Source organism: Mustela lutreola, chromosome 4, assembly GCF_030435805.1.
Source record: "Mustela lutreola isolate mMusLut2 chromosome 4, mMusLut2.pri, whole genome shotgun sequence".
NCBI lineage: Eukaryota > Metazoa > Chordata > Mammalia > Carnivora > Mustelidae > Mustela > Mustela lutreola.
The window spans coordinates 119,793,618-119,808,656 of NC_081293.1; the positions used below are offsets into that span (position 1 = coordinate 119,793,618).

Sequence of the window (15,039 nt, forward strand, 5' to 3'; positions counted from 1 at the left end):
AAGACTAAGACTAGTTGAGATAAATCAAAGCAAGAAGACCAACTGTATGGTTGGAAGGCTGAATTTTCCATTGAAACAGGTGTTTGAATTCTAACCAACTTTAATATTGCTGGTCTCAACACAGGTTTCTTCTGACTCAAGCATGGTTTTCCAGACTTTCCATCTTGTAACTTTCTTTAGTTCAAAATACTATGCATCTAGACCCACCACTTTTTATTAAAAATTTAAAAAGTGAAATCAGAAATAAACTCAATTTAAGGAGGCAGATCATTAAAGAAATAAAGCAAACATCTATTTTCTCTACTAAAAATTTCTTTTTAATTAAAATGAATTGTTTACCATAACAACTGTTTGTGAAGAATTTTTAAAATTCCAATCATTGAATAGGAATAGGAATAGGTAGGAATAGGTTTGAAGGAATAGGATTTGTTTCCTTCTGTTTTCCTCTAATCCAAAGTGACCTCTAATTTTTTTTTTTTAAGATTTTATTTATTTATTTGACGGAAAGATTGAGAGAGAACAAGCAGGCAGAGCAGAAGGCAGGGGAGGAGGGGGGAGAAGAAGGCCTCCCTGCTGAGCAGGGAGCCTGACCACGCTGGGCTTGATCCCAGGACCCTGGGATCATGACCAGAGACAAAGGCGGCAGCCCAACCAACTAAGCCACCCAGGTGCCCCAGGTGACCTCTAGGTTTCATTTGATCATTTAACATAGTTTAATTTCCCAGAGAACAGTATTTTGTAAATATTGATACTTGTCAATTTTCTGCACATATTGAAATGAGTTACGTATTTTTAAAAGACAAATCAAACCATTTTTAACCCCACCATTTACACCAAAAAGAGAAACCTTAAGGGTAGGGCAAAGTCAAAATCCAAATAATAATAGTAATACTTCACAAACTATTTTACTTCTTTATGGAAAATTCTCTTCACACTGTTAGAGAAAAGCAGGTTAGAGTAGAATGGGAAAAAATGAAAAAGCAAAGCAAAAGTTGAAATGATAGTGTTTGTGATCTTAATTTAGTATCTCTTAGCATTGAATATCTCCTGCCAAAATGTTGGGGTTTTGTCATATAGATTATTGGTTCTTAGCCAGAAAATTTTATTCAATTCTTGAACTCAGTGTTTTCCCTTTTTTGGTCCTTGCTATCTTAGGCTCCTTAATGATTTATATTCTGCAAAAATTTCCAATTAATTTTTCTTACTATGACATTTTTATTGGATTGTATTTGTTGATAACTCCTTTGTGTTTTTGAAAGTAAAGCCAGAAAAGCTCCAGTCAAGGCTATTTATTGAATAGTGATCATTCCTAAGTGTTTAGAAAGGAAATGTTACAGAAACAGAAAGAAGTGTCCCTGAGACAGAACTATTGAAATCCATCCGAGCTACAGATTGGCAAATTGCTTAATTTATGTTTTCCTAATTTAGCTGGTGAAACACCAATTAGCTCTCTTTTCAGGGTAGTTCTAAGTCTCATGTACTGACCTACTATTCTGATCTATGTACCCCTTCTACCAGGATAGAGAGTGAACAATATTGAGACCTACTTGAAAAGGATAAATTATTAAGTGGTACATATATTTTAAAAAAGAAAGGTCATCTTTTCTGTTTGCAAATGACATGATTTGGTTTGTAAGACACCAAATTAACTTTTAAAAAGTAGGCTTGCCCATTAGCATGCAGTCAGACATTTAGAATGGACCACACAGTACTAACATAGAAGCTCAATGCTTCTTTCCTACAAAAACTCCTAATTACTCTTAACTTCCTACTTCTTATTCACAAAACCAAAACGTACTAAATGCCAAGAAACTGAGTTATTTTTCTCTCTTGCAGTCTAAAGTAGTTGCCCCTCAACCATCAGTTGTAGTAATGTTCCATGTCACTGTGGAGCAAGATGTGGGACTGTTGTCTGCAGACGGTCCCATTTTTCCACTAGGCTGGTATAAAAAGGTAAATTGTTAAGATCTCCAATTCTAAGGGTAAATTCAGCATGAATGACTTTTTCTCTCAGAAAAATGTAGCAGATAAAATTGCATGTGTTTCTTTTGCATATGGAATTTCCCATCAAAAAGTACATGTTTAGTGAACATTTCATTAGCAACTTACTCATTAGGAGGAATTGACCAATAATGAATAGTCTTTATAGTACAGGCACAGTTACATATCAGTAAAAATGCCTCTCAAAATGTGGCCAATGAAATAACACAGAATACCTTGCATTTGTCATTGTTCTAGGATTAGAAATGGATCGCAATACAGAAATTTTCTACCAAGCAAACTCACGGTCATTGATATGTACTGCTACATATTACAATCTGAAAATGTACATTTTCAGATCCGAGGACATGAAAATCAGTGTCCCAGAGAAACTGAAACCTACCCAGATATAGCTGAGAATATGTAAATTTTTTGTATGAAAAGTTTTTACTTTAGAACACTAAACTGTTAAAACTAAGCACATCACACAGCACCTTCCTTTTGTATCTTGAAAAGTGTACATGAGCAAGAGTGGAAGAAAGAACAGATTGATTAGAAAAGCCCACAGTCTTTTAGATTCTCTTTGATTATTATATCTGTAACTGCATCAAACACGAACTTGACATTTTGGGTATCTGTAGCACAGGTCATGTGGGAATAAATTTCCTTATCTTCTTTCTTTAAATTCAGGTCTAGAAACTGGTTTTTGATGTAGTTCCCTGCATCTTCAAATGTATTTGGTCCTTATTAAAAAAAGAAAAGAAAGAAATGTTAATTGCATTTTAAAAGCAATAATATTAGAAATGTCATTAAGTTTTAGGATTTTACTTTGTGTGCTGCTGTTTGATATACTCAGTGTTAAAAAAGTCAAGAAAGCAAAGATCAGTTATCCAGGATTTATGCGATATTAAATTTGTGCTGGGAACTATGCTTGTCTCAGTGGGGGCTTTACTTGATTAAAATACAATAAAAATACTAACATATATACATAAATGAGCAATGAAGTCTATATATATGACAAAGGCCATGTATGTATCTGTGTACATGGGGGTGTGTGAGTTTTCATATGAACTAAAAGAATAGAAATTGTAGATGAGTGGAGCGAGGTGATGTTTGAGCTGGATCTTGAGGGGTAGCTAGAAGAGAGAAGGAAGTAGTTTGACTGAATGCCAAAAAGTGGGAGTGAGAATGGTCTGAATCACTAGACTTGAGGGTAAGGTTCAAGATCAAATGTGCACCTTGGAGTGTTGAGTTGGATGGAAAGGACAGATTTTTGCAGAAGAATTACAGCAGATCAAGTAGAATGGATGGTATAGGTCAGATTATGGACTATGTTGCTGATCGAACAGAGGAGTTGAGATGGCATGTGTAGAACTAGAGAGAGCTGCTCCTGACTGATGCTTTAGTAGAGCTAGATGGAGAGTTCTGGGGAAGGGGTGGGGGAGGGGGACAGTTGGGAATGGTTACCATTGTCACCGGAATCACATGGATCAACTGGGAAAGGAAGAAATAAAATACAAATGCTAAGAAACACAAGGCAGCTAAAAATGACTTGTGTTGATGGTTTTACAACAGAATATACTTTGAGGGAACCTAACATAGGAGAGGGAAGCAGCATGAAGATTTTCCATGGAGATTAGATTATTGTTCCTCACTTCATTGTAACTAGGAGAAAAATTCCACCATGTAGAGTGGCTAAAATTCAAAACATTAACAGAACACCAAATGCTGCCAAAGATGTGGAGCCACAGGAACTCCAAATGGTATAGCCACTTTGGAAGGCAGTTGGGCAGTTTCTTACAAAGCTAAACAGAGTCTTACCATACACTCTAGCACAGTGTATACTATATTTATAGCAGCTTTATTCATAATTGTCAAAAATTGGAAGTAACTGAGATGTCTTTCGATAGATGAAAGAGGAAAAAAAATGCTTTATGGAATGAAATACTATTCAATAGTAAATAGAAATGGACTATCAACCCATGAAAAGACATGGAGGAAATTTAAATGCATATAGCATTTTATAATGAAAAGAGTCTGTCAGAAAATGCCATATATTGTACGATTACAGCTCTATGACATTCTGGAAAGAGTACAACTATAGATGGAGTAAAATGATCAGAGGTTGCCACAATTTGGAGTGGAGGGGTAAAGCACTGATTATAGTGGAACACAGTTGATTTTTATGGCAGTGAGGCTATATGTTACTGTAATGATGGGGACATGACATGAATTTGCAAAACACACAGAACTGCATGACACAGAGTGCCCCTAATAAACTATGGACTTTAGTTATAATGTATCAATAACTGTTAGTCAATTGTAACAAATGCAAAATGTTAATGATAAGAGAAATGGGAAGCTGACTAGAGAGGGAATAGAACTCTCATTTTCCATTCATTTGTCCTGAAAACCAAAAACTGCTCTAAGAAATAAGCCTATTAGTTAAAAGAAAACATACAGAGCTTTACTGAGTCTATATGTAGTTTGTATTATTCAAAATGGAATCATGATTATATTTAATCACATGATAAATGTGTTAACATATAATTAATATTTACAAAGCTAGAAGGAAGATAGAAGCACTAGTTTTAGATTAGCATAAATAGCTACTATGACAGACTGCCATGCTTCTAGAAACATCTGGGCTACCCATAAAGCAAAGTAGTAGAATTAGCTTCTATTTGTGTTTTTTAAAATTTATTTTTATTTTTTTAGAAGATTTTATTTATTTGAGAGAGTGAGCATGCACATGAGTGGGGGGAGGGGCAGCGGGAGAGGGAGAAGCAGGCTCCCCACTGAGCTGGGAGCTGATGTGGGGCTCCATCCAGGACTCGGAGATCATAACCTGTGCCAAAGGCAGACATTTAACCAAATGAGCCACCCAGTCATCCTATTTGTCATTTAAATCATAAGTATTTCCATCTTACACACAATTTCATTAACAGAGATGTAACTATATACAAAAACAACAACAACAACAAACCTATCTCTGAAGAAAAAAAAAAAACTACTGACAGAACCTGATATTTATAGTCATTAATAGGATTAGCACTAAAATTCTAGGCCCTAGGAAAACTGGAAAATGAAAGCTGGAAAGAGAAAATGTCACTATTCTCAAAAATCATTGAGACCATCCCTCAGGAAACTTAATTCAGACTTTGAAAAACAACTGCATTTTAAAGTTTCATTAGGAAGTACATAAAAAAATGCCATTTTGGTGGGGGCATCTGGGTGGCACAGTCAGCTGGGTGTCTGACTCTTGGTTTCAGCTCAGGTCATGATCTCAGAGTCTTGAGACGAGGCCTCGCGTCAGGCTCCCCACTCAGTGCAGAGTTTGCTTAAGACTCCACCTCTCCAGCACTTGACTCTTTCTCTCTCTCTCTCTCTCGAGTAAAATAAATCTTTTAAAAAAAATGCCAATTTGAAATATATTATTTATAATGTTTAAGTTAATATAGTTTGCAGTGTTTAATACATAGAGCAGCAGCGCTGGCCCACCTAATCTCCCATTTATTCCTTAGAGCTTTGCTTTAATGCCAACAGTGTTGAGAGGGTTTCCTATTTCACTGTAAGATGTCTTCCAGTTTGGATCATACACATGACTCAAGCAATTATCATAAGCCTCAACTTGATAAATGTTACCTGTCAAGATGAAGATAGGAAAATATAGGTGTATATAGAATTTATATGGAATTAAAGTATCTTACCAGTGTATTCTGGAAAGCAGACACTAAGATGCACTTTGGTTACTTTTTCTTGAAAGAGATCTTTTTTATTGAGAAACAGGACAATGGAGGTGGTTGCAAAGTACTTGTGATTACAGATACTGTTGAACAGGTGAAGGCTTTCATGCATTCTGTTCTGTTAGGTATAAAGGTGAGAATGTGTAGCATTATTATTTGCAAAATATTAACATCCAGCATTAAAAAACAAGACTTGAGAAGTAACATCTATGTTTGGAAGATCTTCCCCTAGCTGGGGAATATGGTAGTAACGTTGAGAAGCACATATGCTTGGGGTTTGTTTGTTTGTTTGTTTTACCCTGACTTTATTTTCCTTTGAGACTTACCACTTCCCCGTCTTCCACTAGGACCATGTCGTAGGCACTGAGAGCAGCACAAAATATAATACATGTAACGCCTTCAAAGCAGTGAATCCATTTCTTTCTCTCAGATCTCTGTCCTCCTACATCAAACATTCTTTAAAAAAAATGAAAATAGGATAACAAGTCTTAGACATACCCACCAAAAGTCACATTAATGTTAACTTTTAGAACTATAAATGAACACTCTTAAATCTTCAAAAGATAATCTTTTGATTTTTATTGATTATAAAATATTTTCTTTGGCCAATTTACAGCTCAAGGACTACAGAAAAAGAGTTGTTTTTTTTTTTTTTTCTTTTCTTTTTTTTCTTTTTTTGGTATTCATGCAAGTTAGAGAAAATCACATACTGACTTTGAGGGACTGGGCAATTTTTAGCAATTGATAGTTTTAGTAAGAAATTTACTAGACTCAAGAGATTTTTGGCCCAAGTCTATGTATAGTGTGGACGTGTTGTGTCACTATGTTGTACACCTAAAACTAATAGAATACTGCATATTAACTGTACCAGAACTAAAATTTAAAAAAAGTCTATGCATAGTCTTAAATGAACAGAACCTACAAAAAGATTGGAAGCTAACATAGTTCTGATACTCTGATTCTTGCTTCTTCTCTTAGTTCTTCCTACATTCATTCATTCATTCATTCATTCAATTACATTTTCATTTTCTGTGTGGGGCACTGTGTTAGGCCTACCAACAGAAAGATGAAAAGATATGGTCACTACCTTCAAAGAGCCTGCTGTCTTGGAGAGAGAAATACAATATGTTATAGGATTATATGATAAATAATCTTTTCTCTTAAAAGATTATATTTATTTGAGAGAAAGAGAGAAAGTGAGGGGAGGGGCAGAGGGAGAGGGAATCTCAAGCAGACTCCTTGCCAAGCATAGAGCCCAACAGGGGTTTGATCCCATGACCCTGAGTTCATGACCCCAGCTGAAATCATCTGTTGGACACTTCACTGACTGGCCCACCCAGATGTTTGGTACTATATAATAAACAGAGTAATCCACAAGGTAAAATGTGAGCTCAGAGGAAAACCTAAGTCAGCCTGAGTCATCTTAGAACTGAATCAGAAGAGGTGTTTGAAAATGTGTTAGTATTTTGGTAAAAGTGTTAGTATTTTGGTTAAAGTCACCCTCATGGACCTAGGAACTCAGTAAAGAAACTAGGAGTTATTCTTAACACCTTCCTTTCCCTTACCCTCCACATAATACCCATGCAAAATGCAGTTCCCAATTCATGCACTTCTCTCTAAGCCCCTTCTCTTGTACAAGCCACCGACATTTCTCAGCACAGCCACGGCCAGAGTTCTGTGACTTTCCTTGGGCTTGTCAGCCATCAAACCACACACAGGCTGGTCTGATGACCCTTGAGGCTCTGGCAATTTTGGTTCCTGCTTACTTTTCCCACCTTAGTTCATACTACTTTCCTCTTTCATATAATCTGATCAAGCTCTTAATCCTAACTTTTTGCAGCTTCAGGACTTTGGCACAACCCATCTCCTTCCCAGGTGACACGACTCCTTTCTTCATGACGTGACCCTGCCTCATTCTCACCTCACAGGTCTTACAGTCAGCATCTGTCACAGTGTTCACAAGGAAGGTGCCTTGAACCGATGTGAATTGGGTCTCTCCCCATCTCCATTTACTTTCTCTCACATCACTTTCTTTCTGAGAAAGGATTGCTTTATAGGATGGTGTTAATAGGACGGGGTTGGGGTGGGGGGGCTAGTTATCAAGTGCATGTGCCAGTCATCAAGAAATGAAGAACATGGCATGTCTGGGGTAAGCACATAATGTATATTTTTGGGAACGTAAAAACTTAAGTAAAACCATTGCGATAAATGGCCTAATTATTCATTTATTCAAAGAATATTTATTGATCATGCCAAGCATTAGAGATTCAACCTCAAGAAGCTTCTAGTCTACGTGGTGGCAGTGTTGGTGGTGGGGCTTGTTGTGTGGTGTTTGTGAACAGACTTAGGATAGAGACATGCAAGGAGTGTAGGGATGGGTCATAATTTAAACTAAACTAACTGGAAACTGCTAATTAAAAGCTTAAGGTGTTGAGGGACTGAGCCAAGTGAATGTCTAGGAAAACGTTTCAGGGAGAGACAGCAGAAGAAACAGCAAGAGCAAAGGATTTGAGCAGGTGGGAGCAAACCTGGCAAATTAGCCCTGAAATAGATTAACTAAGTCTTTTGTATTACACGAGAAGATGACATTTATATAGCCATCAGTGGGGGAATTATGGGAGATTTGGAGGCAGAGTATTAACATTGTTTGTTTGCTTGTTGTTATGTTAGGTCACTTTGATCTGAGTCCAGAAGATAGATTTGATAAGAGACTAGAAGCAGAAAAAGAAATTATGGGGCTTTCATAATAGTTTAACCACAACATGTTAATTACCGAGAAACATCCAGGCTGTACAGAGATTTCAAAGGCATTAACTGTACCTGGGATAATAAATTCCAATTAGTTGACTTGGTGAAGATAATCAAAAGTAGAATACATCGTAGAGTCCATTCAACTACTTTCCACTTGATGTGTGAACCAGGTAGAGAACAGACATATAGAACTGAATTCCTCGAATTTGTATGTGTATACACACACACACACACACAAATGAACCCCGATGCAAAATTGAAAAAGGAGATGCTAACAATACTCAAGATAATGTTGAAGAGTTCAGTAGTTAGGTGCTTTGGAAATTTAAATCCAGTATCAACAAACACTATTATAGGTACTGATAATGCCAAATCCTTTGCAGTTTCAGACTTGTAATATAAATGGAGGAAGAAGACAGAATTTTGAATTTAAGGTTATATTATTATATAAACCATTTAATTTTTGAAAATGAGTTAAGACTCTTATGGAAACAAAGATAATTAATATGCAGTCAGGCCTTTAAATTTTAGTCAAATGTTTTGTTGATCTATAAAAGTAATCTTAGTATTTTAGTATTTTTAGTATTTTTTTCAGACTTTGAAAAATCATTTTATCTATAGCTTAGTTGAAATTATAAAATGTAATCCAAATGGAAATAGTTTAGATTATGACTTTTAACTCCATGAGTTCCCACCAATTATAATGTCTTAATCTTAATTTAACACACCGAGTGAGAGTTTATTTGCCAAGCATGGGAGTAAGCTACAACAATCAACTCAAATTTTAAACTATAAACTCATAAGGCAAGTACAATTGTGATTTTTATTTTTAATAAAGCCACTTGCCCAAGGTGTATTAATTCAAGTAATAATTGTGGAGGCTGTTATGTACCAAGCGGCATGATAGGTGCTGTGGGTATAATCATGAAGCTTTGTTATGAGCTCATCAAGTATAACTTCATTTACTTGGGCCAGAGGTCCTCAGTTAATACCTAGTGTCCACAGTTAGCTTGAAAACTCTTAAACTCTCATCAGTGGGCTGGAATTACCTTTGCTGTAGAGTCTGTCCTTCTTCTAGTTCAGACAGTAGTTCTATGTGTTGTCAAACTGGGCAAAAATGTAAAACTCCCCTTCCCAGGTATTTTGTTCCATGATTTTAATGGTGATAGTATAGACTGTCAGAATTCTAGGTGATGTGTATACTCCCCATTTGGTCATAGACAGATACGTGATGGATCATTTGTTGGCAAAGGAATGTGATACTGTGATCAAGCAAAGATATATTAACTTGTGGATTTTGGTGTGTTGAAGATTGAATATGCATCCTTAGGTTTAAACTCCTGGTAAGCTTTTGAACTAAAACCACCCATTGTATCTCCACCCACTAGATTTGAACATGTAAGTATCTCCTTAATTCTTGTTTCCTCTTTCATCCTAGTCCTCTCTTCAAGGTCTGCTTCCATCGTGGGCATCCCACAATAGAGAACTAACTAATCACAAATGAGGACACAAGTTGCTGGATGAATAGAATGAGTGCTAAGAGAACTCAAAATTCAATTTCCACAGTAGAAATGCTATTGCTATAGGAACCAAACTCCAGAACACCTTGGTTAAGTTTTCTCCACCAGATAGATAGGGCTTGGGCTTGTCTAACTAGCTTTTCTTTTTGAGCCTCTTTTCCTCTGCTCTTATGGCTTACTAAGTAAGCTATCTCCATCCATCTGATGATTTCTCTTTTTAATTACTTTTATATTTTCAATTAGATTATATTCAAAATTTATAAATCTGAAGATGTTCTATTAGTAGAATATTCCTTTCTCATATTCCTGGCACAGTGATCAAATATTTTATCTCAAAGAAGATAACCTTATTGTGCTCATGTCAATAGTGTTAAATCAGAAAAAAAAAATTTCAGGGAGTCCCTTGCAATGAAAACAATAATAATTATCAAGATATGGGTATTACCAATTTATGAACTCTGAGGGCAATTTAAACTCACCAGGAAAAGGGAAAAACAGAAACTTCATGTGGTTTCCATGTTTTTCTTTTCTACAATGTAATCTCAAATGGCTTTCCCAAGAAAGAGAATGTTTGGAAAATCTTTGAGATGAAATTCAGAGCAAGCCTAGCAATCTCGCTGGCTCTCTCCTGGCTTTCTCTGATCATTCAGCTTCTTCACAGCCTACTGTTGACATTAACATCCTTGCGTAAGGGTATCTATTCTCCTCTTCAGGTAAATATATACATTAAGTGAGGGGCATAATGTGTAATATAACCCTTAGCCCACTGTTCTTTTAATTTATCATGCAGCCTTCAGTAAACATGTTTCAATAGGCATAGCTTTCTCCTGAGGAAGGAAAGACAAAGATTTGTTCTCTGAGGGTCTTGTCATATTGATAAAATGGCTTTTCAAAGTCTTAGATAGCATGTTAGTTAGCTTCTCATTTTATGACTCACTTAATAAACAGTGATGTGTATCTATGTGCATGTGCTCAGGTTGAAGTTAGAGACAAAGGCCCAAGGAGCATAGAACATTGCTCTAATGCCATTTGCCATAACAGAATTGAAATGTCCATTAGCAAATCAGACCAACACCTTATTGTGTAAGTTCTGCTCTTATACGCAGTCTACTGGATATTATGTTAGCTCTAAGAAGTTACGTGTTGTTTTGCTGCTATTGTAGTAATTTCTTTTCACACATCCCTCTTCACTTTGACCTCTTCCTCTAAATTTTAATTTTGGGTTTATTTTAGAGGTATAAAGCATTAAAACCTAGAAACATTTTAGAGATTTCCGAAGTAGAAGTCTTTTCTAACATATTTCATTGAATCGATGTTCTCTGATCTAAAAAATATATGTAAGAATGTATATGAATAAACATGAATATGAATACATGTATATTCCATCATGACCAATTTGTGAAAAACAAATGGAGAAATCAGAGAAAAACATGCTTTTTCACTAACTGACATTTGGATTGGTCAGATCTACAGGGACAATTAATCAAGTAAACATATGCGTGATATAGATTAAATACCCTTGATTCCTTGAGTAGTAAAAGTAACCAGAGCATTAATGATATTGAATGAAATGTGCAATTCTCGTTTGGGTGAAGAAGTTTTATTTTACTTATTTGTTTGGTTATACATATTTCCTTATTAAGTCTGATAGTTCAGTTAGAATTGTTTAAAAAAAAAAAAAAAACTTTTTAAATGCCCAAGTTGTACCATACAGCTAAAAATCCACAGGCAAGGCTTTCAAGTGACAGCTGAACATTGATTATTTGTTAAACTATCCATGGCATTAATAGAGGGAAAGGTATCAGGGTTTATGGCTTTATAGTCAGCATTTGAGTTGTGTAGTCTATTTTAAACAATTGGGAAAGTTGTTGAGTTTTATGGTTTTATGTCAAACAGTCTAGCACCTGGGTAGACAATCAGACTTACTCCTAAGCTGACTTATACCCCCACAATAAAGGAAACCAATGCACATGATCAATTTAAAATTCAAGAAAATTATAATTCATGTTATATCATAGATCTACTCGAACATTGTTGGAAATAGTTATGTTGAACTTACAAAACCTAAAGCTTCACATTATAATAGTTGCTGACTTCTCTTCTTTGACTTCCTCATAGCTTTATGTCTTTATAATTCTCTTGTTTAATTGTGGAACAATTAGGAAGTGACTTTTCTATAATTGTTTGATAAAGCCTTATAAATCTTTAAGTTCTTTGTCCTAAGGAATTATTTTATGACAAATAAAAGAGCTCACACTTGTATTTTCCATTTACTAGTACTTTAACATGTATGAAGATAATTTCTTTTATGTTTGGCAGTTGGAGTTCTGGTTTGATAAGAACACTAAGGTAATTTCCATTAAATTAGGTGATACAGGAAGATGATATAGTATATTGGCAGAGAGAATTTTTTATTTTGATGTTCCTATTTAAAATTCTAGAGTTCTCTAATTTAATATGCAAATTAAATCTTTAGTTTTAAATAATCATAGGATGATATATGCTTTGTGAATACAAATCAATGCTAATGCAATATATTTTAATATCTTAGGCACTTACTGAAATGAAGTAGGAAGGTATCTTATTTTTGTACTTTCTATTTTGAAATACTACCAAATTTTATACTACAAAATCCTGTGCACTTATAGATAATCCTATTCAGCCCTTCAAAAAATAAGTGATTTAACTGTAGGAATTTATTAAGTGATTAATATATCTCAGTTGCTGTGACTAAACTTAAAAATGTAAGTAAGTGGTTTTAAATAGTTCCTTAAGAAAGAAGAGTTGCCTTTTTTATATTTTGTAGCAAAATTTAAATATTTTCCAAATTCCATTGTTTAAATATTTGTGTTTAGAGAAAATCTCTGCATTTGAGTGAGTAATTAATATTCTCCATTCCTTATAGAAGATGCCTTTTAAATAACAAATCCTCTTGAGCAGGAGGAAAAACAATACCTATTCAAACAAAAGAGCTAAAAACCTATCTTGGTTTTTTTTTTTTAAGATTTTATTCATTTATATGAGAGAGAGAGCACAAGTGGAATATGGGGCAAAGGGAGGGGCAGGCTCCCCACTGAGCAAGGAGCCTGATGTGGGGCTAGATCCTGAGATCCAGGATCATGACGTGAGCCAAAGGCAGATGCTTAACCAACTCAGCCACCCAGGTGCCCCAAGAGTTAAAAACCTGTCTTAAGAATGGCAAAGAGGGGCGCCTGGGTGGCTCAGTGGGTTAAGCCGCTGCCTTCGGCTCAGGTCATGATCTCAGAGTCCTGGGATCGAGTCCTGCATCGGGCTCTCTGCTCAGCAGAGAGCCTGCTTCCCTCTCTTTCTCTCTGCCTGCCTCTCCATCTACTTGTGATTTCTCTCTGTCAAATAAATATATAAAATCTTTAAAATAAATAAATAAATAAATAAATAAATAAATAAATAAATAAAAGAATGGCAAAGAGGTCACCATTGGGTAGCATAGAAAATGTTATGGCAAAAGAAGTCCTAACTTGACTTTACAATCCAGTTCCCAAACACCTTCTATTTCAGCCTTGATGCTGTCAATAGAGAATTAGAAGATCTTTCCTATTCCTTCGTAAGGGCCAGTGGGATATGAAAGTAGCATAGGCAATCCCCTGCCTGTAGGACTCAGTGCCTCACAAACCACAGAAGGACAGAAAAATGATGATGGACCAATGGGGGTTTAGAAGTATAATCTGATGAGATGTATTATGAGGTTACATATCTTTAAAATAAGGTTTTATTTTTTTAAAAAAAAAAACTAATGCAAATGCTGTTACGCTCAGAATATAATTTTTTAAATTTTATTAATATTATTTGGTACTGAGAGAAATAGATGTGCCAGAAAATGAAAGTGACTATCTGAGGTTTGGGATGCTCACTGGCAGTCATCATGTCCCTTGGTTTCAGAAGCACAGATATCCGAAGGTACCAGAGCCTGCCAACTCCTAGACAGCTACCCAACAGGCTGTTTTATTCCCTGTTCCCTCTTCTCTCTCAAGGGAATTACGAAGGACCAAAAACATTGGAAGGAACACTTATTCTACGGAAGAAAGAATGGTTTCTGCCAGTTTACCTCGTGGCCCACAGAGATACTCAGTGTAAGAAGTGTGGTCTTGGAAGTTAGAAAGATGTGTTCTAACCTACATAGTGCCCCTATGTATGATCTTGGGGAAATCTTTCACCTCATTTGAGCCTCCATTTTGGGGCTCTTTGTCTAACATAGGAGCAGCAATGCTCAGTTCAAAGAATGTGTACAACTAGGGCCCATACAGTGATTGGCCTAGCACGTTTATTCATCTGGCAAAAATCAACTGTAAGCCTACTCTGTGCTAGCCACCATGATAATCACAGGAGATGGTACTGTAGAGACATGGCTCCTACCCTCCGGGAGCTCGGAGCATTTAAGACAGAAACAGAAACAAACAAAGAAGTCAATTTCATACATTAGTAAGGGTTTTGTTTTTGTTTTTGGAACAAAATAGCATGATATTTCAATCTTGTAAAGGCACTGCCTCACGTTGGTATGGGAAGTGAGAGCTCTTTGTGTTTCTTCCCAGTATTACATTTAGTGACTTCTCATTGCTAGGTTGCAGTTAGCCATTGTTACAGTATTTTTATACCAAGGGGATCTTCAGGGACTGCATGTCAGGCCTTCCTTCTCCCCCTGTCCCAGAGAGCCGACTGATAGGCTTACCAGGACACTATTGTTCAGTAGTGACAAGTATACACAGGGATGGTAGACAGAATGATCAAGGTTCCATGAGGAGATGGCAACTCATTTTGGAACTTAATGATAAGGAGACAATCTTTGCAGAGATCTAGTATCAGAGAGAGCAATTTAGGCAAAAAGAACAGCAAGTGCAAAGGCCCTAAGGTTTAGAACGTTCAAGGAAGAGATATATACAGCAGGTAATTTATGATAGTGACTATTTCTGAGAAGATACCAAATTGGTGTTGCATAGGCTGACTGGAGTTGTCAACTTCTAGGTATTCAGTACATGATATTAATTTTCATAACTGGTCCATGATCC

The 15,039-nt window shown here is 36.0% G+C and overlaps 1 protein-coding gene across 1 annotated transcript in view; it reads right to left on the reverse strand.

Annotated features, from left to right (window-relative positions):
• Positions 1–474: 474 nt before the first annotated feature.
• The window catches only part of GNAT3 (G protein subunit alpha transducin 3), a 55,892-nt gene continuing 41,327 nt past the window's right edge, over positions 475–15,039 (reverse strand). The window contains exons 6-8 of the mRNA XM_059170959.1: positions 6,053–6,182; positions 5,691–5,844; positions 475–2,723 (exon numbers count right to left, since the gene is read on the reverse strand). Of these exons, the coding sequence (XP_059026942.1) occupies positions 2,533–2,723; positions 5,691–5,844; positions 6,053–6,182 (475 nt within the window). The 3' untranslated portion in view covers positions 475–2,532. The remainder of the gene's footprint in view (positions 2,724–5,690; positions 5,845–6,052; positions 6,183–15,039) is intronic.